This window comes from Macrobrachium nipponense, chromosome 8 (assembly GCF_015104395.2).
Source record: "Macrobrachium nipponense isolate FS-2020 chromosome 8, ASM1510439v2, whole genome shotgun sequence".
NCBI lineage: Eukaryota > Metazoa > Arthropoda > Malacostraca > Decapoda > Palaemonidae > Macrobrachium > Macrobrachium nipponense.
The window spans coordinates 51831168-51857708 of record NC_087203.1 but is presented as its reverse complement, the minus strand read 5'-3'; the positions used below and the strand labels follow the sequence as shown (position 1 = coordinate 51857708).

At 39.7% G+C, this 26541-nt stretch overlaps 1 protein-coding gene across 3 annotated transcripts in view; it reads left to right on the top strand.

The window, feature by feature from the left end:
- The window catches only part of LOC135222773 (uncharacterized), a 241158-nt gene that overhangs the window by 157859 nt on the left and 56758 nt on the right, over positions 1-26541 (top strand). For all 3 annotated transcript variants that reach the window (XM_064261030.1, XM_064261028.1, XM_064261029.1), the window contains exon 4: positions 26219-26352. In XM_064261030.1, coding sequence (XP_064117100.1) covers positions 26219-26352 — 134 coding nt within the window. The remainder of the gene's footprint in view (positions 1-26218; positions 26353-26541) is intronic.

The window sequence follows — 26541 nt, the reverse complement described above, 5'->3', positions numbered from 1 at the left end:
ATGTTGATATCCTCCCTTCAAAGAGCCATCAGCCAGCGACTTGATTTCTCTCTATTTGACGGAATCCTATTGAATGATAGGCCTTTTGGACACTTGCCAGAAGTATTGACACAACCAAAAGTTGGCCATACAAGTTGGTATAATTGAAGCTTTTTGAATGACAATTGACCTAAAACACGAGAACAATACCAAGGACAAATACTCTACAATATGCGTGCTTCGCTGTGCTTGTCATTGAGGCGACCGCTACACTACGTCATCGTTACGAATCTGCCAGATGGCAACATAGTTGAATCTTGGATAAATGGCGCTCTCCATTGAAGTACCGCAGCGCTAATTTGAAATTAAATTGTAAAAAAATAGGATTACGCACAGATTAGAGCAGCGGCTCATTTTTTAGCTTATTAAAAGTTCTGTTGGACGAAATTTAATGGCTATTAACCTGAAGTTCCCCTTTAAGCTACAAATGTCCTTTAATATCTAATTCACTCTACCTCAGAATTAATATATTTTCATATAATATTATGTTAACTGAAGAAGAATTTTTAGTTGATAATAATTTTGTCGGCTCCCGGGCGCAAACCTTGGAACCCAGAAAATGGACATACAGTGAAGCACCTTTAACCACACAGCTACCACGAGAGGATATAAGTTAATGCCACCTCTCACCTACAAATCTCTGTCGCGCTCAAGGATTTGTTTTGTAGTCGGCATCAACCCTCCTTGACCTTGACAATTGTTTATTGCTTTTGTCGCATGCAGCCAATTTATGAGTCTGATCACATCACTGTGATTCATAGCAACTTTTGACAGTAGTCATGGAATGACGGCGACTATGCAAGGCGTTAAGTGTGATCTTGCCAGTTCTGAACATCAATTTAGCCTGCTCCATTATTATTTCTTTGATAGTGACGGCAAATAACGTCGGCAATCGGCCGTTTCTCTATTTGGTTGCTTATGTCTCTACAGGTTTATAATCGCTTCATCCGTAATTAAAAAAAACTGGGAATGTGTGTGTGTGTGTGTAGAGAGAGAGAGAGAGAGAGAGAAACAGTATCTAATCATATTGTTTGTATTACTACCAAAATATCGAATTATAATACTAACAGCGCGATCTACCATGTGCATTCTGGTTTTGTTTACATTCTTAAAATATCAGCTGATTTCATTTTACCTATATGATCACTGTCTTCAGATGCCGAATGGAACTTAATTTACGAAAGAAAGTTGGATTTAAGAATTGCAGCTACTTCATTTATAAACGTAGTATATTAAATAAAATGCTACATCTTGTTTTTTTTTTTTTTGTTGTTTTTTTTTTTTTTTTTTTTTTTTTTGTCAGTTTCAGATAATGCTTTTGCCTGCCAAAACATTTAACAGTCTGCTCATTATTCGTAATTCCCAGTCATACTTGACTACGATGCTCGTAATTCGTAGTTCCCAGTCGTGCTTGACTTCAAGCATTGTTGTTTACTAAGGGGCAATATTTTATAATCGAATTAAAGGGTCTTGCGATATCAACAGCTCCCCAGTTATCCTTAATATCGGGATTCTTGCCAATTTTAAAGGAATACATTTATGAGGATCTACTTTAAATAGGTTGTGAGGACTGGACTGAGACAAGGAGAAACTCTTACTAACTTTATTGATGTTGTTGTTTGAGATTAAGCTGGCATTATGCCAGCACGGGCTCTTGCTCCTAGAGCAGCCCGTAGTCTTTATTGATCTTTTTGTTGTTTGAGATTAAGCTGGCCTTATGCCAGCACGAGCTCTTGCTCATAGAGCAGCCTGTAGGTCATATAAATATTTTGCAGGTGAAAAGGTGAATTTTAAAGGATATGAGGTGAACCTTTTTTGATCTCAATGGGATATGCAGGTGAGATGGTATGATTTGCAAGTGAAAGGAAAGGTGAACAGGCAAGGTTACAAACCCCTTTAATCCCTAAGGCAATCATCAGTAGGAGAAAAAGATCGATAGTAGCGAGTCCTGGCGAGTCAGAGATAGCCAGTAAGGAAATCGAAAAAGCTACCGTCGTAGAAAAACGGAAAAAAGCGCACAACTCTATTGAGTTCAAGTACCATCTTTCATTATTCGAGGATAGAAAAAAAACCACCGATCGTTAGCAATGGAGATCGATGATAGAAAAACGAAATATTATCGGTGTTGGAAACAGCAAAACAAAAGTTAACAACAGCTTATGCGGTAGTTTGAGTGACAGTTGAAAAATTCGGTCGTTAGATGTGAGGCGGACGAAAACGGAGGGGAAAAGAAGGTTGTTCAGTAGTAGAAAAGGCTTTATTGATCAGAAATGGATACATGTAAGGAGGCTGTGCGGACGGAAACGTAGTGTCCATCACGCGCACATACACAAGGGAACGGAGTCCCGCTGTGATTGTGCTTTCTCGCATCTACAAATATACATATAATTAAGTGTACAGGATACATATTTTGATGATATTTATATTGGAAGAAAGGCCGCAAACTGCTCTACATTTTGGTATATATGTAAAAAGATATGTACAATGGGAAGACTGACATTTCGGTGGAAATACCGTCCTTACAGATACTCCCCCCCCCCCCCCAAGACAATGATTATGGTAAAAATCATTGGATGATTGGTCGTCAGTATCTTGCTGGAGGGTGGAGGAGTTCACGGATCCGTGATGCCATCTGCCGGGGAACATCCTCTGGCTCTTTGTCTTCTGACGAGTCGGACAGCAGGATGTCGCTCCTGGTGGTAGACCTGGGGGGTTTGACTGCAGTCCTTGGGGAGCCTCGGCGACGTCTGGGGGCACTGGCAGGTTCCGGCAGGGTTTTGTTCTAAGGAGGGATCCTGCGAGGTCCTTCTGCTGTGTTGTCTTCGTCAGGAATGAAGCCAAGCATCAGTTGGTCAATTGAGACTTAGTCCTCGTAGCCATTGATTGTGATGAGGAATCTTCTCTGATCGGCAGATGACTCGATACAGTCCTTGATCGGGTTTCATTAGGGGCGGGAGGATGGCTTCATTCCTGATGAAGACATATTTGCAGGAATCCAGGGCTTTTGGTCGGAACTGCTTCCTTCTGTCAGAGAAGGTCTTGTGGATGAATTTCTGGGCAGTTCTACAGTGTCTTGACAGGGGGGACATCCTCGTTGCGGCTGTTGACCGGGAAGAATTCTCCTGGCACTGTCAGAGTTTCCTTGTAGACCTTCTCCGCAGGTGATGAGTCACTGTTGGCTCTCTGGGTGGTGCGGAGGCCAAGGAGGACCAAAGGTAGTTGTGCCTTTCAGTCGGGGCCCGTGCAGTGTGCCATCAGGAAGGCCTTGAGGGAGCAGTGAGTCCTTTCCACCATGCTGTTTGCTGCAGGGTTGTAGGCTGTGGTGGTGTGGTGCTTCGTCCTCATCAGGCGTGCCAGGGTGGTCCGGAGTTCCAATGTGAAGGCGGTTCCCCTGTCTGTTGTGACATCATCTGGCACTCCGAAGTGGCTGATCCAGCTGGAGAGGAGGGGTTTGGAGCAGTCGTCTGTAGTGGCTTCCGACATTGGGGTGGCCTCTGGTCACCTGGTGGACCAATCGATCACCGTCAGGTGTCTGGCACCATCGGATGGGGGAAGTGGGCCGACAGCATCCATGTGTATGTGCCCGAATCTCTGCCTGGGTTGGGGGAAGGTGTTTACTTCTGATTCAGTGTTCCTTTCTGTCTTGCTGCTCTGGCATGCGATGCAGTTCTTGTCCCACTGCTGGGAGTCCCTCTTGATGCCGTGCCACACGAACTTTTCCATTAGGAGTCTGGTTCTTGAGCGTGGCGATGGATGCAAGAGGCCATGTATTATGTTGAATACCAGCTTCTGCCAGGAGGCTGGGATCAGGGGCCACAGGCAACCGGTGCGGGTGTCTCAGAGGAGCGTCGTCTCAGAAGGACCGAAGGGGATGTCTTCCCACTGGAGGACGGTGATGGCGGTGCGGTAGGCTGGCAGTTCAGGGTCAGATGCTTGCTCTCTGGCTAAGTCCTCGTAGTCCATGCTAAGGTTCAGGGAATTTATTTCAATTATCGAGAAGGCGTTGGCTACAGGGTTCCTCCCACTCGGGATGTACTCTATGGAGCACCCAAACTCGGAGACAGCCACAAGGTGTTGTTGCAGTCTTGCAGACCAAGCATCTCCTGCCTTGATGAAGGCATGGACCAGCGACGGGTGGTCCGTCCTTATGGTGAATGGGACACCTTCCAGGAGGTACTTGAAGTGGTGGACGGCATGGTAGACAGCAAGGAGGTTGCAGTTGAAGTTTCTGTAGCGGGTCTCGACGGGTTTCAGTTTCCTGCTGAAGAAGACTAGCTGTCAGTCGTGAGAGTCAGGGGCGTGTCGGGATCCTGGTCGGACAAGGTTGCAGCTCTGCTGAGGGACACCTTGGTGAGATTGAAGGTGCATTGCTGGGCCTCTTCCCATACCAGCTTCTTTGGCTTGCTCTTCAGGGCCTCGGTCGAAGGGCACATGGTGTGGGCGATGTCTGGGATGAACCTCCTGTAGTAGTTCACCATCCTGATGAACTTCTGTAGGGCCTCGACCATTGTTGGTGTTGGGAACTTCTCCACTGCGGCTACCTTCAATGCCATGGGACGTACTCCTGCTGGGGTGATTTCGTGGCCTAGGAAATCCACTTTCTCCGCACTGAAGGTACATTTGTTGAATTGGACGACGAGCCCATTCTCCTGCAGGTGCTTGAAGACGGCCTGGACGTGGTTCAGGTGCTCCTCTAGTGATCTGGAAAATATAAGAATATTGTCTACATAGCAGACGCAGAAGGGTAAATAGCCGAGGATGCTGTCCATAAGACCCTGGAAGGTAGCTTCAGCGTAACACAGGCCGAAGGTGGAGAAGGCGAACATGAAGGACACAAAAGGTGTGATGATTGCTGTCTTAGGGATGTCATCAGGATGGAAAGGAACCTGAAAGTAGGATTTTAGAAGGACTTTGAAAAATCTTCGCTCTGTGGAGGGTTCCGGTGAGGTCCTGCATGTTTGGCAGGGGGTAGCTGTCGGGCGTAGTGACGAGGTTGAAGTGGTGGTAGTCCCTGCAGGGCCTCCGCGTACCGTCTGCCTTTCTTACCATGTGGAGGGGGGACATCCATGGGTTCGCAGCCCTCTTGCAGATGCCCATCTGCTCCATCCCCGCAAACTCATTCTTGGCTTTCTGGAAGAGCTTCGGCAGGAGGTGGAAGAACTTTGCGTGAGTTAGGGGGGCGTTGTTCTTGATGTGGTGATACACACCGTGCTTTGGCGCGGCCCCTGCCACCTGGCGGAGCTCGGGTCTGAAAATGTCCGGGAACTCCTGTAGGGGGGAGCCATATTTGTGGGGGGAGATGGAACAGATGGCGGGTGCCCTGGGTCCCGTTGCGAGTGGGCGAGAGAGGTAGGTTTCTTTGTCCAAGAGGCGTTGGTGGGCTACGTCCACTAGGAAGTCTGTGCTGAGGAGGGGAGTCCTGACGTCTGCGATGATGAAGGGCCAGGAGTAGGTCCGACCCAGGAATGGGATGGTCTGGGTCTTGGTGCCATAGGAGCAAATAGTGGTTCCGTTGGCGACTACAAGGGCGGCTGGGGCGTCAGGGATGTGGCTGCGGTCCTCTGCTGAAGGCGAGAACACCTATGCATGGCCCCGGTGTTGACCAGCATCCGGTGGCCAGAGATTGCGTCTTCGACATAGAATCCTTTGGGGCAGGACTTGGCTACTGCCGCTGCCAGGGAGGGTGGCAATGGGCGCCGCCACCTTCGTTTTTTGAAGGTATGAAGGAGCAGGGGCGCTTGCATTTCTTTGCCTTCTTTCTATATTTCTGATGGAAATAACACCAGCTGGTGTTCTGGTGGGGCTGCGGGGCTTTCCTGCTCTGGAAGGCTGCATCAATACTGACCTCCTTGGGATCTTCCTGCTGCAGGTTGTTGGCTGACGGCGGGGAGGCGAGTTTCGTGGCCCAGGTGGCTGTGTGTATCTTGTGTGCCCGTTCCACCAGTCTCTCCATCTCCAAGTCATCGGCATCCGGAATCTGGCTGAGTACTTGAGGGGTGAGTTGGCAGAGGAAGAGTTGCTTCAGGAGGCTTACCTCCTTCCTGCACCCCTGTGAGTTTACCTCTGGCAGCGATACCAGGCCTGGAGCTTGTGCCAGGCTAACCTCGGGTCCTCGTTGACCAGGGGGTTGACCACCAGGTCGAAGATTTGGTTGGCTCTCTTGGGAAATGGGAGGGAGAAGACCTGGATCAGCTGTGTCTCCAGGTCGTCGTAGGGCAGCACTCCCAGTTGGCTGTAGCCATCCATGGGGGCGAGACAGTTGAACACGTCCTCCTGGGCTTTAAGAAGAAAAGAGGAGGTAAAGCTTGAGAGAACAGAGATGAGAATGCCAGGTGGATTATGGGAATATCACTGCTTGAGATTGGAAAATTATGAAATAAGAAGAGCAGGTTTAGTAAAGATTTTAGATGCGACAAGAGAGTCATGATTGAGATGGTATGGACATGTTAACAGCGGTGCCAATCCACAGTTATCATTGTCGATAACCAGGAATCGCTGCTATTACCGCCAATTTTCAGTGATCTCTGATTTTCGGTTATCATCACTAGTGATGCAGAGCGTTTAAAAAGAAAAATAGTTTTTTTTTAAATGCCGGTAAAGTGCTTTTTTGAAATTCATTTTACTGAAGAAAAAGCATATTCGCCTCTTCCTTGTTGTTAAATGAACACAAGAGAGTTATTTATCATTAATTTTGTTATAATTACCATTCCCTAGCAAAAAAAAGGCCATTAGGTAAAAAAGAAATTAAAGACAATAAAATATTACTTTTCAAAATTCTACATTTAATATCTCAGTATGAAAAAGGCAAATTTACTCAAGTGTATAATGAATTAGTCAGAATCAGTGGTGTCGTGGAGAGATATATCAAAACCAGTCTCGTTTTTGCTTGTTGTGTCTTCAGATTCTGACCCCCATGCGGTTCAAACATATTAATTATTATAATTGCTATCAATCAAATACAGGTCTACTACCAAACTTCGTAGATTTTCACCTAATCTTAAAGCTGCCTTGTGCATGAAGCATACTTTGAAAACCTTTAAAGGTTTTCAAAGTATGCTTCATGCACAAGGCAGCTATATGTTTTGAGATGTTTTTTTTTATAGCTTACAGGTTCGGCTTATAGAGAAAAGAAAAAACAATAACATGATGTTCACTTATATTTTGTCATTCACTGATTTCATCCAAAAAAAGGCCTGACTTGTCTTGCAAATGTAGCAAAGATCTTACTAGATTTTAGTTTCTTAGGAGTAATTGACCTTGGCTTTGGAGTTGTAGTAAGAGGTTTCCCACCACAAAAAGAAGTAATGGGCGGGGGGGGTTCTTGACACTGGCGTTTTTAAAATAGTTACTGAAGTTGCCTTTGATGAACTTGCTTCATCCATGCTTAAAGCTTTCATTGTTTTTATATCTACAACAAATAAATCTTAATCACATGAGACTTCATAGTCTGCACCTGCATCTTCTTTGAGATCTTTACCTTGGGACAAATATTTAATTTTCACTTGTTCATCACATTTCTTGCACATCGTTATGTGGTTTATCATTCTAGTACCATTCTTTGCTATCAAAGCACAACAGAAAATGCATATCATCTTAGGTACTTTTCCCTCACTCTCAACATCCTTAAAAAGTTTGGCAACTTTACTCTTTTTACGGCCGACCATTTCTTTACAAAACAAAGTAATATATGCACAAATTAATATATGCTTCCCAAACTAGCACAAAATACAGCACCTTCAAGTCACTGAATGAATAGCACAGCAAAAAATAAACTGAGGCACACCAGTGTGTTTGTAGTACGCTCAGTACAAACAGTACTTGTATAAAACATGCTCTTTCTAACATCCCCACCAATAATTGACTTGGACAACAGATACTGACCAAAGAGACATAAGTCTGCCTGTCTGTAATCATGGTCAGTACAGTAGAGTACATGTCTGAAACATGTTCTCAATTCCATCACATCCCCTCTGTTGACAGACTGAATAAGAGAAACTGACCTAAGAAAGGCTAGTTTGTAACTTGTTCAATATATGTACAGTAACATATTTGTCTAAAACGTACTAACTTTCATCCTCTCCAATTACTGACTGGACAACAGAAATTTACCTAAGAGACTTAAGTTTGTAGCATGTTCTATACGAGGACAGTAAAGTACAATTCTAAAACATGTGCAAGTCACTGAACAACAAAGCTGACATAACAGATAAAAGTTTGAAGCATGTCTCTCTCTCTCTCTCTCTCTCTCTCTCTCTCTCTCTCTCTCTCAGATGTGTTTATTCATTGTAAGACTAGGCCTAAGCTGCCTAACGTATTCACTTTTAAATTTTTTGTGTTTTAGAACTAAGCCTGGCATTACACAAACTACTTTTTATTAGATTTTAATGGCTTTCATACACTTTGTAGATGTGTTATTCACATATATAGAGTGTAAATGATAACCACATGTTGATTTGTTATGGGAAATTTTTTTTAAAATAAACTAAATGAATAATTTTAAAGATATTTTTAATGAAACGGATTCCCCGCTGATAACCTGGGACTGTCTATCGTACAGGCAGTTCCTGATTAATGACAAAAGGGGTTCTTTCTACTCTTGTCGTGCATCGTATGCCGAAAATTGTCGTACGCTGGAACGTCATCAAAAACCCTAAGAAAACCTTACTTTTAATGCTTTGGGTGTAATGAAAACTATGTAAACTGTATTTTTATTGAATTTTTCTTAATAAGCCAAATATTGATTATTTTGCCTTTTGGAATCGCATATCTTGCGTCGGACAGGTGTCGTGAGTGTCGTAACCCTGGAACGTATGTCATAAATCTAGAAATAATTTCTGATGAATATAACTGAAAAGCGTCATAACCATAGATATAAAGAGGAGTGATTGGATAGACAAGCGACGATCGCGTGCACGTAAGGCGCCATTTGTATGCTATAACTGTCAGAGATGGCATCGGTATCAACTGTGAAGACCATCGGCAGAAAATGCCACTTCTGGTAACTAATGCTGGGTCATCAACTATGTCAATTACAGGAAAAAGTTCACAAAAGAACAGGGGATCACATTTCACAAATAAGATACCTATTTTCATTCATGAGAAATCTTTATGACTTCAAATAATCTCAAGTAAACGTGTGTTAAATTGCAGTCAACTTCACTCCTGCTTTTATATCTAATAAAATACGTAATGAATGTTGCAATAAGCTTTTTTTATTATTATTATTAAAGCAAGGGTGTTGTTTATCGGTGGTACATGCCTACAGCTCATAAAATATTATTCCACTGATCGGTAGTGATGGGCAAAACTCATCTTTTTTGGTAGCCAATTACTTCAATTACTTTGGTGATCAGTAATCAATTAGTAATCGATTACTTAACGATTACTGTCATAGGAAACTGGTACATTACACGTATTACTACAGTATAATCAAATCCAGAGGTCCTTGGTATTAATTAATACAATTATGGTTTATTCCTCTCTCTGTAAGCCAAGAATCCTTGAAAATTATTACAAATGAGGACTGGCAGTGGCAATAAGTTCAAGTTTAATCCTATATGTATTGTGTTTGTTATTCCAAAGAAAGAAATTTGTTGCTTAAAAAAAAGATGGTAACTGACATCTTGGAAATATAATCGACTACTGAGATTTTTAAAAAAGTAATCGATTTAAGAGTATTACTATTAATCGATTACCCCCACCACTACTGATCGGTCAGACATTTGATGGTGCAAATGCCATGAAAGGCAAAAAAAAGGAGCAGTGCAGGCGAAAATGAAATCAGTTTATAGTAATGCACATCAACTGAATCTAATAAGAAATGCAACAAGTATTATAGGAGACTCAACAATATTTCTTTCTAACATTATGGCTATCCTGACATTCTTCTCAAGGTCACTACAATGTGTATCCATTCTCCAGAAGCATATGAACGTCAGTATTCTGCTTTATCTTCTGCAAGGTGGAACTTTAATATACAAACCATGAACAGAGTTTATGAATATTTGCAGCCTTTAAAAAGCTACTTTACTGAAATCCAGTAAACATAAAATGCAGATCACACCATTACGGAGGCAACTGGAATGTTACAGTACCTAGATAATGACAAATTTTTGTTTTTGTTGGAGCTTTTCCATCAGATTATGCCTTCTCTTGAAGTAATTGGCAACCAGAAGCAGTCTCAAGAAATAGATGTGTTCAAATTAATGAATATGTCACAAATTTAAAAATTGCTATTTTAGAAATAAGAAACTCGAAGTATTGTGAGAATCCCTCAAAGACACTTCACAGAAGGAAAGGATGTATGTGACTAGATATGTGTTAATATAATCAATAGATATTCTTTCACTAAATAGTTCTTTCCCACCATTATCCCTCATGAAAGGGTCAGTGGCCAGACGCACCTTCTCCACCCCACGCCTTCTCTTCATATCTTTCTTTACTTTATCTCCCAATCTAATTCCCTGTCTCCCTTTCAATCTTCTTCCTCTAATAGATTCTTCCCAAGACCCTCTTCACTCCCTCCTCGTCATCCATCCTTAACACATGTTCATACCATCTCAATCTTGACTATCTTATCCCCTCTGAAATCTTTACTAAACTGCTCTTCTTATTACATCATTTTCCAATCCCTCAAGCAGCGATATTCCCATAATCGATCTTAGCTTTCTAATCTCTGTTCTATCAAGCTTTACTTCCTTAGTACTTCTTATGGTCCATGTTTCCGATCCACACTTGTTGAGCAGCCACCATGGATCCCAAGGAAAAAGTATCCAAGGACCTGTGGGTTATATCCCGAAGGTAGAAAGAGGTGAAAGTGGTCTGATTAGACCACACCCTCTCTAGTACCTGAGGAACCGACAGGTTCTTGCAGAACACAAGGGAGGGACCAATACTGCTTACTTCGTGAGCTCTTGGGTGAAAGGTATTGGTGTCATTCCTTCCTTCAGAGGAGTATGCTTTCCTGATCACTTCACAAAGCCAGAAAGAAATAGTGTTCTTGGACACTTCTCTTTTAATCACCCCAGTGCTAATGAAGAGGCGTCAACACTCAGGCTGGAGATGTCGAGTTCTCCTCAGAAAGCACCATAGCACTCTAACAGGACAAAGCAGCATCTCGTCAGGGCCATTACCACAGAAGTCCTCTAGGGAGGGGATCGTAAAGAACTCGAACCTAGCGTCAGGAACTGAAGGGTTCTGAGTCTTTGCTACGAAGTCCGGGACAAAATCAAGCGTAACTGGTCCCCACCCCCATGAGTGTTTCACATTGAAAGAAAGACCATGAAGTTTTCTTACTCCTTACCAATGCCATGGCAAGCAAAAACAGTCTTGAGGGTCAGATCCCTGTCTGACAACTCTAATGGAGGCTTGTAAGGAGGACTAGTCAGGCTCCAAATGGCGAGAGTCATATCCCACTCAGGGGACCTGAGTTCTCTGAATGGGCAAGATCTCTCGAAGCTCCTCATGAGTAATGATATCTCCATAGAGGAGGAGATATCTACACCCCTCAGTTTCAATACTAGCCCCAAGGCAGACCTGTAGTCTTTAATTGCAGATACAGAGAGGAGCTTCTCTTGGTTAAGAAAGACTAGGAAATTCGCAACCTGCTGAAGAAAAGCTGGTATACTGCTGCAAAGGACTGTCTGAGGTATCCTGCCATCTCTGTTGCTGCTCAGCGAGAAAGCCTCTCGCTTGCAAGAGATGGTGGATAACCTCCAGCCATGAAGACACAGGGACTGCACTGCCAAGTGGTACTATTCTGTGTATGGCTGACATAGAAGGTTGTCTGCCACTACATTCCTTTTGCCTGGGTTGTATCTGGCTGACAGCTCCACCGAGTAAGCTACAGCCCACTCGTGTACCTGCACTGTCAACTGGTGCAGTGGGAGGGACACAAGGCCACCCTGCTTGTTGACATATGCCACTACAGTGGTGTTGTCGCTCATCAACAACACAGAGTGTCCCATCACTCAATCCTGGAATTCCTGGATGGCTAGGAATGCCGCCTTGAGTTCCAGCATGATGATATGAAGGGCTTGTCATGACGATCCCACACTCTGCAACCAGCAACTCCTCCAGGTGTGCGCTCCAACCCTCGGACTGATGATCCCACACTCTGCAGTCAGCAACTCCTCCAGGTGTGCGCCTCAACCCTCAGATGATGCACCTGGGAACAGAAGCATGTCTGGAGGGGGAGTGTGCAACTCCGCTCCTAGTAAGTTGTTCCTGTCGTCCAGTCACCAGGTTAAACCCTCTCCGACAGGGGAATGAGAAAGGATTGAGGGTCTTGAGCCTGTGACCAAAACTCCTTCAGTCTCTACTGGAGAGACTGAAGGTGAAGCCGCCCATGAGGGACCAGCTTCTCCAACGACAACAGGTGACCAATCATGACTTGCCACTGCTGAGCTGGCTGCTCCTGTCATGACAAGAACAGCTGTGCTGCCCTCATGAACTTGCTGATATGCGGGTCTGTGGGTAAAACTCTTGCTGCTACTGTGTCAATCAGCATGCCCAGATACTTCTTGAAATTTATCACGCTCCTAGATTGTGACGAAAATTGAGAAGGCGATCCCTGTCCTGTAACAACTGCAAGCATGAGCTTGCCAGGACTAGCCCATCATCGAAATACCTGAGAAGACTTATCCTTGCTGAATGGGCCCAAGCTGAAACAAGAGTGAACACTCTCGTGAACGTTCACCTGAGAGGCAGTCGAGAGCCCGAAGCATACTGCCCTGAATTGAAACGCCATCCCCTCAAGTATAAAGCGAAGGTACATTCTGAAGGATCGATGAATGGGTATTTGAAGCATGAAGTTGTTCTCCCTGATTGAACCAAGCACAGTGTGGGCCATTTCCATTGTGAACCAAGTCTGACAAACGATTCTATCTCCCATCACGAAGTGGTTACACCTTGTCGAGATAAAGATTTCACTGTATCTGGAAGATTGGCTTATTCGCTCCCAAACGAAAGTAAAATGTACGGAGGACCTGCAGAAAACCCTTCAACTAGCCCAAGACCTGGGCCTGCTTGTAAATCTTGGAAAATCTCAACTAGTTCCTTGTCAGGAGATAGTATATTTGGGGATGAAGATCAGCTCTCTAGCTTTTTGGGGGTTTTCCCACCCCCTCCAAAAGGATCAACCCATGCTTTCAGAAAGTAGAGAAATTTCTCTCCCTTCAGTCTTGCTCAGGAGAAGATTGAATGAGCCTTCTCGTGATGCTCTCACCCATAGAGCAGTTTGTTTCCATAGGAAGGTTACATGTGAGGAACCTACAATTCTTTCTCAGGATCAATTAGAACTGGAAAAACGTCCAGATTTGTTTATATTCCCAATTACTTTAGAGGTCAAAGAAGACCTATTTTGGTGGAGGTCAAGAGAATTCTCTCAGAAGGGAAATCACTCATTCCTCTGAGCCCCAACCTAGTGTTTTTATTCAGATGCCTCCAATGTAGGTTGGGGTGCTGTGGGAGACAAGGGAGTCTCTGGGATTTGGACTACAGAACAGGTGAAGTGGCACATAAACCTAAAAGAATTGACAGAAATCCATTGGGGATTGAATGCCTTTGCAGAGGAAACCTTTGACAAAGTAATAACTATCCACTCTGACAATACCTCAGCTCTGTCTTACATAAGGAAACAGGTAGGGGCACATTCATTTACCATGTGCTAGGCAGCAAGAGCCCTCTTTTGGGGAGATCAGAACTGGACGAAAATTTTAAGTAGGTTTATACAAGGCAAGTTCAATGTGTTGATGGATGAACTGAGCCGCTGAAAGCAAGTTCTCCCCACAGAGTGGACATTAGATCCTTTAGTGTCTCAAACTGTGGAAACTGTGGGGAAGATCAGTTCTGGATCTTTTTGCAACCGCCAAGAACCACCGTCTTTCACTATACTTCTTGCCAGCCCTGGATCCTCTTGCATGGGTGACAGATGTGATGATAATAGATTGGTCAAGCAAGGATCTTTAAACCTTTCCACCATTCAAGATGGTGAGAGAGGTCATAAACAAGTTCAGATCCCATTGAAATATCTCAATGACTCTCATAGGTCCATTTTGGTATGCACAGGAATGGTTCCCGGACCTCCTAGAGTTACTGATGGACGTCCCGAGAATTCTACCACAAAAAGTCAATCTACTCAGACAGCCCCACTTCAGATGATACCATCAAGGACAGCCCACTCTTGCTCTGACTGCATTCACTGTCAGGAGACTGTTGCGAGCGAAAGGCTTTTCAAAGCCAGTTGCAGCAGCTATTACTTGATGGACAGTCTTCTGGACTTGGTACAGGGTGCATAACTTCTTGTCTTCTCAGACGTCTATAGCTGAAATCACTGGTTTCTTGCTATATTTAAAATCTTCCAGGACTCTGTCTAACTCGATAATGAAAGGATAATACAAAGCAATGCTGAGCTCTGTTTTCAAACTTAGAGTTGTTTATTTTTCTGATAATTGAGATTTATCCGGTCTCACCAGATCCTTCGATACAGCTAAATGAGAATAAGTCCTTGTCTTGGAATTTAAACGTGGTGCTTAAATGGCTTTCAGAACCCCGTTTTGAGCCTTACGTTTATCCTCATTCAGAGCCACAAGAATCAAGGTTTTTCTTGTGAGATACAAGAAAAATCTAGTTTCGTGTGGCCTTATTGACTGCTAAGAGGGTGAGTGAATTCCTTGCAATTGATAAGAGGGTTGGGTTTTCCCTGGGAAATGCTGTGTGTTCTCTCACCCAAGGATTCCTAGCAAAAAATGAGACTCCTTCCAAGCCTTGGCCTCGTTCTTTCATGATTAAGAGGAAGAGAGAACCTTATGTCCTGTCAGGGCTTTAAAATATTGTCTTCACTGTACGAAAAAGATTCGTGGTTCTTCTGATGATCTATGGTGCTCAGTGAAAAACCCATCACGTCCTCTCTCCAAAAATCCCTTGGCCTTCTTTCTTAGAAACCTCATAGTAGATACACACTCTGAGATTAAGGGGGATTACTTAGCCACAGTGAAAGCAAAAGCGCACAAATTTAGGGCAGTGGCATCCTCGCTCGCCTTTATACGTAACATGTCTGTGGCCTCAATAATTCAGGCACCATATTGGAAGTACAAATCTAGTGTTTGCCTCCCATTACTTGCATGATATTGAAACAGTTTACGAGAATTGCAGTATCTTGGGTCCATTTTGAGTTGCTAGTATGGTGTTGGGAGAGGGTGTATAGGAAGATTTACTTCCAACTCTTTATTCTCTTCACCTTGATTAAGGTTGTAAAGTCGCAGGGAAGCTATGTACTTGGAGTACCCTCCAGCTCTTTTTTAGTGGTTGGGTATTGGTTTTTAATTTGGATTTGGCAACTACTTTGCTTACTATGGTTTTTTTATGTGTTTCTGAGCCCGGGGCAGGGGCATTGGTTTTAGACTTTGCTATCAATGGAATTTCCTCAGCTCCAAAGATCCCACTATAGTAGGAGATACCTGGCTATACAGCCACGTCTCTACAAATAAGATGATCGCCGTCCAGAGGCAGTATTTATCTATAGCTGCTCTCTTAACAGATAAGGAACCAACAAGCATTTTACTAAATACTAACATTTAGTCTATTTTTCATTTCATTTTTGTAACATGTATTGGAACCTAGTATATATCCATGTATCCCACCTCCTACGATGTGGGATTCTGCTATGTAATTACTTACCAAGTTGCTTATATAAGAATGATATTTTTATAATAAAATGACATTTAATTATACTTACCAACTAATTACATGATCACAGCCCTCCCTCCTCCCCTCTCATGGGTGAAAAGGGCAAAAGCAACTGAACTCTTAGCTGAGTTGGTTCCTTTCTACTTTGAGAGGGGTTAGTTGCCTACCCAAAACAAAATAGCACTACTGCAAATTTTCAACAATCTAGCTGCTGACGGATAGTGAAACTATAGCTATGTAGTATATATAAAATAACATTTTATTATAAGAATATCATTTATATAGTGGCTAAAAATAAGTTTTTCAAACATTGGAGATCACAGGGAGAGTATAGATTTGCTTGTAGTTACTGCAGTCTGCAGGTATGCCACTCCTTGGAACCGGCACTGTATTACTAAGCTTGTGCTCATCTGCAGATACTACGTCAACCTAAAAATCTTTAAAATCTAAACTTGGGAGACATCACACCAGAAACTTTTTAAAAAAAACTAAGGGAAGAAACCATCAGGACCTTCTCCACCCCAGCTATCAAGCTTATCCAGAATTTTCTTAATATCCCTAGAGTGAAATGCAAATTTTGTAAGAAGAGGGTCAGGATGACAGTTATCAGGGAGAGGGACATCGTCAGCTAATTGCTTAGCTTCAAAAGCTTGATGAAGTAGTTCAGCCAATCTGCCATCATCTTTTAGTAGTGGTGGAATGGAAGACGAGCATGACCCAAAGATAGATGATGCCAATTTGGTCCACCGCAAATGAGGCTGAGTAATTCCTTCAAGTTTCCTCTTCAAGAAATTATTTTAATTTTTCTCGGCTGTATGCTTTGTTCTATTCACAGGACGGTGAGACTTAGCAAAAATGGTGTAATTTTTATTTGAACGATTTCATCTCCATGTATTGAATTTGGTCTGTTTGTCACGGTAGGCTCATCTGCATGTATCTTTAAACCATAGTGGTAATTTTGTAGGGTTTTTGATATTAACACAATTGGGGTAGAAGGATGGGGACAGATTTGGAGGTTATTCAGTGAAGCTCGACTGTTCCTTAACCTACTTTCTTTTCCTTAACACTACAGAACTGAAACCTTTTTCTTATCACTATAACTCTTCAAAAACTTATCCTTTTACACCGAACTTGGCTTAACTTAATACTACCATGCCTCCCTGAAGAATCTAAACCCAATTCCTTAATATTACAGCAGTCTGATCCCTTTAAACAGAAATATATCTAACTTAAGCTCACTTAACTCTCTTACGCCGAAGCCCTAAAAATCAAAACCTCTCCCGTATGCCGGGGCAGGTTTGGAGTGAGCGCGGAAGCCGAAAAAATAATTTTTTCAAAAAATCACAGCGCGCTTAGTTTTAAAGATTAAGAGTTCATTTTTGGCTCCTTTTTTTGTCATTGCCTGAAGTTTAGTATGCAACCATCAGAAATGAAAAAAAATATCATTATCATATGCAAATAATGCGATATATGGTAGCGAAAAAAAAAATCATCCATAATTGTATTCAAATCGCGCTGTGCGAAAAACAGTTAAAGCTAACGAGTTACTTTTTTTTCGTTGTATTGTACACTAAATTGCAATCATTTTGATATATAATACATTGTAAAACGATAAAAGCAACACTGGAAAAATATTATCACAAAATGATGCATGAATTTGTAATGCGCGGACGTAAAAAAGTTTTTTCAAAAATTCACCGTAAATCTAAATATTGTTCTAGAGACTTCCAATTTTTTCAAAATGAATAAAAATGATTGAATATTACGATACTGTAAGATTTTTAGATTAGAATTGCAGATTTCGACCATTTCGGACGAGTTAAAGTTGACCGAATGTCGAAATTTTTATATATATATTTATTTATAGGCAAATATTTCGGAAATGAGAAAAACTACAACCTTCAATTATTTTTTGTTGTATTCTTCATGATGTTGCGCACATTTCCATATAAGAAACTCTATAAAACGGCTAATATGAAAAGGAGCAAATATTAGGATAATGCGACGTATGTATTTCGGAGATTTTCGGCCGCGAATCGGCGCTGGGAGGGAAAGAAAGTTTTTTTTTTAAATTCACCATAAATCTAAATATTGTGCTAGACACTTCGAATTTATTTCAAAATGAAGATAAAGGACTGTATATTACTAGATTGTAAGAGTTTTAGCAAACAATTGCTTTTTTCAACTATTTCGGTAGAGTCAAATTTGACCGAACGTGGTTTTTTTTCTATTTATCGTGATTTATATGCAAATATTTCGAAAAAAGAGAAAAGCTACAACCTTCAATCATTTTTAGTTGTATTCTACATGAAATTGCGCACATTTTCATATATAAAACTTCATGTAACAGCTAATTTTAAATGGTGCAAACATTTTGACAATAGCACGAAAATAATTATGATTTTTTCGGAAGAGTTACTGCGCGGACGTAAGGAAAATGTTTTTTTTTCATAAATTCACCATAAATCGAAATATTGTGATAGAGACTTCCAATTCGTTGCAAAATGAAGGTAAATGATTGAATATTACTAGAATATAAGAGTTTTAGCTTACAATTGCGTTTTACGACCATTTCGGTAGAGTCAAAGTTGACCGAAAGTTGAAATTTTTGCACTTAACGTTATTTATATGAAAATATTTCAAAACTGATAAAAGCTACAACCATGGGTTGTTTTTAGTTGTATTGTTCATGAAATTGCGCACATTTCCATATATAAAACTTTATGTAACGGCAAATTTAAAATGGTGCAAACATTAGGACAATTGCACGAAAAAATTTATCGGAAGAGTTACCGCGCGAACGTAAGGAAAAAGTTTTTTCATAAATTCACCATAAATCGAAATACTGTGCTAGAGACGTCCAATTTGTTGCAAAATGAAGGCAAATGATTGAATATTACTAGAATATAAGAGTTTTAGCTTACAATTGCGTTTTTCGACCATTTTGGTATATGAAAATATTTCAAAACTGATAAAAGCTACAATCATGAGTATTTTTTGTTGTATTCTACATGAAATTGCGCACATTTTCATATATAATACTCCATGTAAAGGATAATTTAAAATGGTGCAAAAAGTATGTCAAAGTGACGGAATAATTTTTGAGATGTGTCACTGATACTTTTTAGTGCGATAAGAAAGAAATTCGCGCTTGCGCGCCTGCGTAGCGATTGTAAACAAAACAACGCCTTGATCCGTGAACTCCCAGCATCCCCCAAGGTGCGTGATTCAAAAGTTTTTGGCTGGTAGGCCTATAAGTATTTTTCTGCGAATTAAAAAAAAAACTTTTTTGAGTCGACGTATAATACGTCCAATCGGCATATGGGAGACATTTTGACTCGACGTTTAATACGTCCAATCGGCGTAAGAGGGTTAATTTACTCTTATCACCTAAAGAACCCAAATCTAATTCCTAACCCTAAATCTAGTGTTTCCTCCCTAACAATCAGGAGAACCTTAACTTGATTAGAGAACCCTAATATAATTCTTCAATCTAAACTTATAATTCTCCCTCTTACTACTATCAAAAGAACCCCTTCTGATACTGAAGTTTTCCCAACTTTGGTCTTCCAGACTTCTTCAAATTGGAGGTTTAGCTTCCTCAGAATCAATCAGTATGTAGTAGTAATATGTATACTCTGTTTTTTTTTTCATCTGTCCATCCTCCTGTGGTGTTTTTGTATGGTAACACTGCGTCCCGGGCTTTAGATAGTTACGCTATTTGTAAGTTTTAGGTAAACAAAAGGATATCTGGGTGTACATTTGCAACTGAAAAGCGTTTTAATAATTTACTATGCGAATTACACCGTTAATATTCGAAATGGATATTATTATAATCGTTGAATGTAAGCTGAATGTAACTATCTAAAGCCCGGGACGCAGTGTTACCATACAAAAACACCACAGGCGGATGGACAGATGAAAAATAACAGTATAGTTGTCGATATCCTTCTTCCTACTGGAGAGATCAACCAGGATTTTGTTTCTTTCTAACTGCTTTCGATCTTTGTTTGTGGCAAGTGGGTCAAGATCGGCACCTTATAGGGTTTAGTGTCATATACTATAAAGGAACGGGGAGAAGAGTAGCCTAACTAAGTTTCTTTGATTCTTTTCTGCAATCTAGCAACTTCATGTTCTCTCCTTAGGATCCTTAGTAAGGACCATATCCCTTCCTTTGCTCGTACTCTATTTTTAAGTACTCTTCTTATTTGTCTTTCTTTGGTTTCTTTCTTTCTATCAGTTCAGGTTGAAAACGATCAAGAGCAACTGCAAGTAAAAAAAGAAAATGTAATGCTATCTCAACAAAACATTCATAAACAACACAGCATAGAAAAAAGAAAATCAATCACACATATACCCTACATTCAGCCGACTACAATTGTCCTAAATTTGATGACCTTTCTAGGGACATATCTAATAAAAATAGCCATCAGCATTTCATTCAACTTCTTCTTGGGATCAGGATCTAATACAGCATCTGAAATATTAAGGGCCTGACAAGCTGCAATAATGTGATCCCAGACCATTTTTTTAATAGTGGAATTAGGAATATACTGATTGACAGATATGTCCATCTCAGTAGCTCAGTGATTAGAAGTGCCTATATATTCACAGACCTTGGACTTCACAACAGCTGGAACATCTACTGACCTGGACAAAATTGGAGGATACACAGAACTCAAGAGCTGACCGGCCATGTTGATCTGTGGAATTTGAATTGATCCACTCACTGTGCTTTGCATTACAGTTTCCACAAATAACGAATGAAGCTTTTGAGTCCTGTGACTGAGCCATATTAAGCCTCTCCAGAAGAGTCATATATAGAAATGTCGATATCTGTATTATGGTATTAGGAGTGAAAATATATGTTACGTGGTCAAAATGAGCACGTTTAACTCAAAGGAAGAATTCCTAATTTGGTAATGTGACCTACCTTCGAAGTTCCCATTGCCTTCCCTCAGTCTGTAGCTGAAATCATTCATTAAATCTTAGACTAATTCAAACTCTTAAGGAACAAAAATATTTCCCCAAAATAGCTAACATGAAAATGAAATAAAATTAATCTAAAATCCCAAAACCATGAGACAACATTACTGTTCTGCATAACCATATTGACTAGCACTATAACTACTTATTCTCACTGTCAAATAACCCCCATCAGTCTTTCTCAAATACATGTCTAGAGAATTCATTTTAGATAGTGACAATCCGAATTCATCTGCAAAGGAAATCACAATTACCAATAATGGTAAATATTAAAGTTCATCAGTCATGTTAAGTGTCACACCACACTTCCCTTCTTACTTCGTAGAGCATCTGAGAAATGTCACTGTTCTAAATGTTCTTCTGTATCTTAGCACTACCTTTATTGATGGATCTCCAAGCGCCTCCTCCCGTAGTTCGTGGTCACTACAAGTTCTTGTCTAATGATCCCATAAATTACCATACTAGAGATTATATCTCATTCATTTGCTCCAACTGACTTATATGAACTTAGACATGCTAATGGACGTACAAATGCATGCACACTAGTCTATTCTCGGTTCCAATGTACATGCGTTTTCCCATTGCTTATGTACATGTCCTATTTAGCGCATACACTGGTGTACTCACGTAATCCCATTCTTCTGACATCATGATCACCTGATCTATTTGCTATCCAGGTCATTTGTGCACCCACGATCTCCCTGGTGCGATCGGATGTGTTATGACTTTTTGTCTTGTATTAGCATCCTAAGGAATTCACTGTTTGTAAATTATCCAAAACATCAAAACACTTGAGGGTGTACTGTTTTTGCCTCTAACTGCCTGTCACTTGTTATCGACCTAGTTTCCATTTAGTCTATATATCATATATGTCTAGTGCTCATTCCCATTATATACACGTATAACATTGTAAAACTTACCAAAAACTTTAAAACAAAGAACTTTATGGCAATTATGTACACTCCAGATTTTTCTGATGATAAATAGATCGTCTGGACTGAGAATATACATACAGCCATAACTTGCGGGTGTTGGATGTTACGATAATAAATAAAGTCAGAGACATCGAACCATGCGATTAAAAATTCGACCTTCAACTTGTTGCTACAAATTGTAGTTCTGGGCACAACTCTGGAGATAAAGGAAATTAGACTGTAAGCCCCAATATTTGAATAGCGTAATTTGCAATGTTTCTCACTGTAATGAGTAACAGGCCCAAGGTTCAGCTCAGTGTCTCCCGAAAGAATTAAAATTAACAGCACAATAAACTCGTAACAACAGGAATTGTAAAAATCAATAGAACAATAAACAATGATACCATCAGTATTTACATTATTTATAAAAATTCCATTGAGAGTATAAATAAATGTCACCATACGTCATCAAGAAAAGCAACCTTGTCTTTCCATCTTATCGGTAGTTGTTAGGAGTCCCGCTATTGAATTTTGGGAGCATGAATTGATGTATAGGAGCACACCTTCATATATGAAGGTAGTAGTTGTCTTTAGTTTTGGACTGTCGGTTATGGGCTTTTGACCCAGGCACAGGATTTTTCCCTGTAATGATCCACTGACAAGTATCACCACGAGGACCTTACACCCTGTTAAGGTTCTGTCTGGTGACAGTACTTGTCAGTAAGGATGACACATCATACAGGAATATTGAGAAGTTTTTTCTCCCCATTAAATAGCTTTTAGTTCACTGGACTGAACTTTGTTTCCCTGGGTGCACTAACGAGCCATCAGCCATCTTCATCCAATGTAGAAGGCAGCTAACTGTAACAGTAGGTTAGGTTCATTCCAAGTCATGACCATTTTCAGGATGAGATTAATTATTTGGATAATTACCTGAAGAAATATGACAATGTAAACATTCCGTCACCATCTGGTGGGACACTGGTGAATACAAAGAGAGTCCCAGCGAATTAGCCAAGCGTATTTTGATTTTTTAAGATGGCTGATCACATCAAACAGTGTAAAGATAAACCTAACTTTATCAATTGGTATGTATCCAAATAATTAATTTTATCTTGAAAATTGTCATATTTCCCGTTGTCCATATTCAGTATGTATTTTGTAAATCATGCAGTATTATAAGGAATTATTTTGGATGTTAGAAAGGTAAAAATTATAATAAATTTTGAATGTTGCTTAGGTCTAAATTTTATTTTCTTCTTTTGACCTTTCTAACATCCAAAGTAATTCCTTATAATACTGCAAGGTTTAAAAAAATATACTAAATAAAGAAAATGGGAATTTTATAAAATGGATATTAATCACAGTGTTAAATTGAGAAGATAGAAATATGTAGGAATATTTTAAAAGTATGAACAAAAAGGCTATTCTCGTGATTGTAAGAAGAATACATGTACAGGGGATAGGGACCACAAACACCTTCAAATAGCTAAAATCCACGAATACTTGACATCCCCCTTTAGAAATACTTCTAACTTGCTATTTGAATAGTTAAAAACCAGACCCCCTCTAAAAAACGTTTATAACTACTTATTTTAATAATTCAAACTATTATCCTACACAGAATATACCTTACACTCTCATCTAAAACACTTTAATATCATTCGAAGTCATGTTATAACATTACCCTTGAAAATAGGCATATGGCTTACAACTGTGCGAAAAATATTCAAGTTTTTTCTTATACCTTAAACTATCATCATACACATAACATACTTTTCACTATTATCTTAAACACTTTAATATAATTTCAAAGTCATCTTACAACATTACCCTTAAAAATGTATGGGTAAGCGTGAAAACTATTCAAGGGACCCCTTTTTTAAATTAAATCTGTTTCTTTTATGAGTATTGAAGCAGGGTTTCCCTATGTACAGTACATAAGGAAACCCTAGATAGCTAACTACTGTATACTGTGCCATAATACTTAATGTACATTGAAAAATAAATACATTTGATTGATATTTTGCTGTGCCTTGTATTAAGTATTTAGTATTAATATCTGAAAATTAGTAAATCCTTTTTTATAATAAAAAATTTATTCAGTCATGAAAATACAGTAATTCATTAATATTTCTTGAAGAAAAATCCGCGAATTACCTAATTTTTCGTGAATTCGGTGACGTGTCACAGAAAAATCTGCGTCACCCTATTCCCGTGCGGATATAATGTATGAACCTGTTTCTTTTTGCATATAATAATTAATTGTCAATACGTCCTAGGTTTGAAAGCTAGATGTCCGAGTAAACTAAAAATGTAGACTCTCATTAGCTTCCTACAGAAACTGAAATTACAAGGAATGCTTTGGCCAGTCTTAAAAGACTGCAGAGATTCATAGACACATGCTTATTGTTTGATCCATTTATTGCGTGTTACCCAACACTGTACAGCTCCAAGAACTAACAGTAGCTTTTTGTTTACATGGTTGTATAAAGATTTAGGCGTTTTGAATTACTGTACTATAGTACAATAAAAACCCATAAAACAGTTTCCTGCCAGGCTAATTATTAACTCAGTGGGTTCCGCATCTTACAAACTGGCGAAGTATTTAGTGGATATCCTGAATCCATTGGTAGGTAGAATCTCCAATGACAATATCAAGAATAAAGTGGACTTGATAAATAAACCAAATAGTGTATATGTTAATGGTGAATCGAAGCTTGTGAGTTTTGACGTAGTATCACTATTCACAAAGGTATCAATGGATGATCTAGTGGAGATTTTATCTGAATCATTAGAAAACACAGCTGGATATCCCATTTTCTAAAAGCACGTTAGTTGAACTGATTAAATTATGTAAGAGAATGTAAATTTGAATTTAATGGAAAGTTTTACTCACAAAATTTTGGTATGGCAATGGGAAACCCTCTGACCCCAGTGCTAAGTAGCTTATGTAAGAAATCTTTTGATAAGAAAATACTAAACAACCTAATTCCACGCAATGTAGTTTGGTTCAGATATGTTGACGACATAATTTGTGTACTGCCTTTTTGGATGTCTTCATACGGAGAAATAGTAGTGGCTTTAAATATAGTGTTGACAGAAAACCTACTATTTCTTCCTATGTGCATTTCTATTCTGGACAAAACAAAAAGGTTAAAAAATCAGTGTTTGCATTATGTTTCTAAAACACATTACGGGTATGCAGCCCAGCATACATAGATGAGGAAAGAGAAAAGATTCGGAAGACAGGCAAGAAACTGAAATATCCGGACAGTGTACTAAAAAACAATGCATTAGAAGTGGCAAAGAAGACCATGTATCAAAACCAAAAATAACCTTAAACACATAAAAATCTGTGTACTACCTTATAATAATAATATAAAAGATATCCCTCATCTCCCGAAGAATTTTGGTGTTAATGTCGCTTTTAAAAACAATAAAACATTGAAACAGGTACATATCAAGAACTCCCCCTACAATACTAAAGGATGTGTATATAGAATTCCATGTAAGTCTTGTGGTGACACCTTTTACATTGGTCAAACGGGTAAAGCACTGGAAAAGAGAATAGAACAACATAAAAAATGTGTGAGGTATGCACAGGGAAATAATGGTATTTTTGTACATATTAGTGAGAACAATCATGCTATTAACTGGGAAGGGGCAAAAAGACTGAGTGTTTTAATAATGCATGGAAAGGAATATAATTGAATCTAGCTTTATAAAAGAAAGTTACAATAATAATATGAACATCAGTCAAGGAATGTATAAACTTGATCCTTTAATATCAAAAGAAATTTGTCAACTGTTTAAATGTTAAGGTAGGCAGTAGAGATGCATGGAAACAGGATTATTATATTTGTAAACACAGCAAGGGGGCAGTAGTAGTAATGAGATGTGGACTTGTCTCCTACGGTGGGTACGTTTATCGGTAATGTCCCTTAAGAATTTATTGTGAATTTTTGCCAGATGATTTTTGAAAGCCACTCCTACCTTGACACCTGCCTGTGGGTGGATCTGCAATCTCAAACGGTTGTGTGTATTTTCGTCAGTGCTGTCTCTGTAGTATATACAAATAGATATTTGTGAATTCTAACACTATGTATCAGTCCTTTGTCAATGGCTTGGAAATAAAGTCTAAACCGGTTAGGACCTACACCCCGCTTCTTATTTTTCACATGTGGATATATATATATATATATATATATATATATAATATATAATATATATATATATATATATATATGTATATATATCTATATATAATATATATATATATGTATATATATATATATAAATTCCAATTGAAGCTAGTCGGCATGACACGCCCATTTTGTAAAAACTTCCTTACCCATCTCGTTTTCTTTCTCATCCCTCCTGGAGTGCATTAAAATAGCCAAGTAGAATACAGACGCTACTGTAGTTTGTATGCTTGTACTACATTTATGTGTATGCATGAGCATGTATTTTCTCATTGTCTGTGTAGTATGTGTTTAAATAAAAACTTCCAAACAAAGCAGTTGGTAATTGTGACTTAGCATTTTTGTATGAGAAAGTGACTCCTGTTTTTAATTGTAATTTCTTTCTAGGTCTGAAACACCCGCTGATACAAAGGAAGAAATGCCTATAAAACCTGGAAAGGCTAGAAAAGGAAACATTTATAATCCAAATGAGGCAAAACAGAGACATGTGAGTTTTGCTGAAGGACTGGAATCATCTAGAGGTATTGTGCCAGATATTTTCACAATTATTGAAACTTAGGGAATACATTATTAATGTTACGAAATTTGTAAGGAAATTCGATGTGCAAAATTTATTTTCTTTATTTTGTGCAGTGGCTGTGTTCAGATTTGCTATAAACAATTACCTTTACAATAGCCTCATTCTTTGATACCCATAAAGGTAGATCATT